The sequence below is a fragment of the Rhinichthys klamathensis genome, unplaced genomic scaffold (genome assembly GCF_029890125.1).
Source record: "Rhinichthys klamathensis goyatoka isolate OS25496 unplaced genomic scaffold, OSU_Roscu_1.1 h1tg000043l_1, whole genome shotgun sequence".
In the NCBI taxonomy this organism is placed as follows: domain Eukaryota; kingdom Metazoa; phylum Chordata; class Actinopteri; order Cypriniformes; family Leuciscidae; genus Rhinichthys; species Rhinichthys klamathensis.
Window position 1 is genome coordinate 282,501 of NW_026606590.1, and position 3,879 is coordinate 286,379.

Here is a 3,879-nt window from a genome sequence, read left to right on the forward strand (position 1 = left end):
AGACAGTGTGTGTGTGTGTGTGTGTGTGTGTGTGTGTGTGTGTGTGTGTGTGTGTGTGTGTGCGTGTGCGTGTGCGTGTGCGTGTGCGTGTGCGTGTGCGTGTGCGTGTGCGTGTGCGTGTGCGTGTGTGTGTGTGAGAGAGAGAGAGAGATCATAATGCAAAAACAAATCTCATAATCAAAAATATTTGGTAACGCTTTATAATAAGCTCCCATTAGTTATTGCATTAATAATTAGCAATACAATTGTTATAATATTTATTAATGTTAGTTAATAAAAATACAACTTTTCATTGATAGTTCGTTCGCTCAGGTCCATTAAATAATAACAACAATAATGTAACCGATACCACTTTTTATTTTAACAATGTATAATGTCAAAATTAACATTTACCAAGATTAATAAGTGATTTTTTTAAGTATTTTTTATTGTTGACTCATATTAACAAATTAAACCTTAGTGTAACCAAGTGAAGTATTTGCACATCTTTATATAGCCCTTTAAGATATGCAATTTAAATAGTTTAAAAAGCTATTACAATATGGATGTTTATCATAAATGTGTGATTTGTCATTTCTTGCAGCGCTCCTGTGAGCTCCTTATGGAAGGACTTCTTCCACATGACTCTGAATCCAGAGCAAAAGTCTTCTTCGCTGGTTTTGTCCGAGCTCATCAGTAATGTGAGCGACAGCTTATGAATATCTGACGTTACACTATTTTATTGTAAAATAAGGCCATGTTCTTTTCACTGCATGTGAAACTGTGTCTATGGAATTAATGTTATATATTGTTCTTCATACACGTTAATAAACTATTTTCACTATGTAGGCTTGGGTGTTTTTTATTATTATTAATAATTAATAATATCTCAGTGATTGAGGCATCATTTTTTTAATATAAAAGTGGCTTAAGATGCGATAGGTTGTTTTATAGTAAATAAATGGTATCTGACACTATATAACACAACTTAAACTATCATGCTTTTTATGAAACGTTTGCTACATAATAATTAAGATACAAATTTATTTACATTTTATTCCAAAAGTATCAACCTACTATGATGACATGAAATCTGCACATTTGCTTTAGTTTGTTTTTTTGTGTGGGTCTTTTACAGCTTTATTGTGTGTTCAGATTATCTGACCTCTTTAAATCTTTTCTCTACGGAAGCGTATTGCATTCACTTGAGGAAAAAAATCTACTCTGTTTTTCTGAATTAACGAGTTAATATCTCAGAATTACGAGAGAATTTTTAATGAAAAAAGTTTTTGCTCTGTTTTTCTGAATTAACGAGTTAATATCTCAGAGCAAAAACTTAAAATTATCTTGTAATTCTGAGATATTAACTCGTTAATTCAGAAAAACAGAGCAAAAACTTTTTTCCATGAAAAATTCTCTCGTAATTCTGAGATATTAACTCATTAATTCAGAAAAACAGAGCAAAAACTTTTTTCCATGAAAAATTATCTTGTAATTCTGAGATAATTAACTCGTTAATTCAGAAAAACAGAGCAAAAACTTAAAATTATCTTGTAATTCTGTTTTCATGAATTAACGAGTTAATTCTCAGAATTACGAGACAATTTTTCATGGAAAAAAGTTTTGCCCTGTTTTTCTGAATTAACGAGTTAATATCTCAGAATTACAAGATAATTTTTCATGGGAAAAAGTTTTTGCTCTGTTTTTCTGAATTAATGAGTTAATATCTCAGAATTACGAGAGAATTTTTCATGGAAAAAAAGTTTTTGCTCTGTTTTCATGAATTAACGAGTTAATTATCTCAGAATTACAAGATAATTTTTCATGGAAAAAAGTTTTTGCTCTGTTTTTCTGAATTAACGAGTTAATATCTCAGAATTACGAGATCATTTTTAATGAAAAAAGTTTTTGCTCTTTTTCTGAATTAATGCCTTAATTATCTCAAAATTATGAGTAACTCATTAATTCATAATAACAAAATGAAAGTGAAAAAAATGTTTTTCAATAAAAATCTATCATAATTCTGAGGTAATTAACTCGTTAATTCAGAAAAACAGAGCAAAAACTTTTTTTCATGAAAAATATCTCGTAATTCTGAGATATTAACTCATTAATTCAGAAAAACAGAGTAGATTTTTTTCCTCAAGTGAATGCAATACGCTTCCGTAATTATCTGACTCATGTTGACTTGAAAACCTGCAAATCAACATACTAATCATCAGAATAGTGCATATGATGCATTCTGCTATATTTATGATGAACTCATTGTGAGTTCATGAACAGCATTTGTAATTATCTAGTTGCATTATTAGTATGCTTTAAAAAAACAATACATCATAAAGCCTTCTTCCAAAATGTTTTTTTGTCATACCCTGATTCATAAGCCTATCATAAGTGTTTATTTTAGATCTGCCGCAGTGGCTTTCACAGGAATATTGCGTACATCCATCACTCGCCCGTGTAGAGAAGTGTGTGTGTGTGTGTGTGTGTTACAGTATTTATTAATCTTTGTTAATAATTAATAAAAGTACAGCTGTCCATTGTTAGTTTGTCAACCAAAGTCCATTAAATCATATTAACAGATATAATTAATAATATTAGTTGAATGTCAAAATTAACATTAACTAAGATTATTAATTGCTTTAGTATTTGTCCATGTTAGTTTAACTAGTTAACGAATGTAAACAAAAATGCAAAATAAGGTTAATGTTATAAACCAACTAAGATTAAAACATGCTTTAGCAATATTTGTCTTTGTTAGTTCATCTAACTGTTAATAAGTGAAATATTATTATAAAGTGTTAAATTTTTTTTTAATGCAGTTCAAGTATCTTCAATAAAATGAAATAAAACGTGATCAGATCAGCCATATTCTAATATTAAACAACAATATCGAAACGTTGCCATAAAAGCACACATGAATAATTTCTAATGATTAGCATTGGATATGCCATTGTTCTGCTAGTAGATTAGTTTAAAGCTTCTGAAAGCACACCGAATGCTGCAAATGTCCAATCACAATCAATTATTCCAGAGAGATGGGCGATATTAATGTGATTATCGTTTACTATGCTGTATGATATACATACTATACTATGCTATAAGGCAAACTTGATCTTTGGATTGTATAGCTGTCTAATAGTTTTATTATAGAAAACAAACGCATCGGAGCTGATGAACACACACACACACACACATATGTTAATGAGTGACGTGCAGAGATCTTTTGCTAGTGAAATGACTTGTGGAGGAGGATTCGCTGTTGACAGAGGAACACACACTCGATCGGCGTGTGTGACTGGATATTCACTCCTTACTGAAGTTCATTAACACCTGTAAACTCTGTAATGCATGGTTGCAATTCATCGATTTAATCAACATTATTCTGTTGACATAATAATGTTGATCATTACATCGCTCAGACCTGTTCGTGTTTATTTAATGCTCTTAGGTTTGATGTTTTCATGAGTTTCTGTAATGTTTTAGTTTTTGTAGAATAGTGCTGAATCTCATTCATTAAAGTCCCTCCTGTAGTCAATACTTTTATCCCTTAAAACTCATCTTTGATCACCAAAATGACATATATAAATTCACCATGTCTTAAAATATCTTGAATGTAACTCGACACCCTCACCTCATTTAGTATGAGCGGTTCTATGAATATGCAAATGAGCCCCGCCTCCACTCACTCCCTCAGCTCAGAGATCCACTGGTTGGCGATCACACGTTGATCTGATTGGTTACAAGGTCGTTTGTGACGTCAGAAACACCAGCGATTTCAAACCGTGTTTTTGAGACTGTCTTTGGTTCACTGCAGTTTTAAGGAGGAAATACTCAGCAATGCTGTCGACTTATGAACTTACACATGGTTTGCACGAGGGTGTAGAGTTACATTCAAGC

At 31.4% G+C, this 3,879-nt stretch overlaps 1 protein-coding gene across 1 annotated transcript in view; it reads left to right on the forward strand.

Moving 5' to 3' along the window:
* The window catches only part of bub1ba (BUB1 mitotic checkpoint serine/threonine kinase Ba), a 41,478-nt gene extending 40,657 nt beyond the window's left edge, over positions 1-821 (forward strand). The window contains exon 17 of the mRNA XM_056247183.1: positions 584-821. Coding sequence (XP_056103158.1) covers positions 584-698 — 115 coding nt within the window. The 3' untranslated portion in view covers positions 699-821. The remainder of the gene's footprint in view (positions 1-583) is intronic.
* The last annotated feature ends 3,058 nt before the right edge of the window (positions 822-3,879 follow it).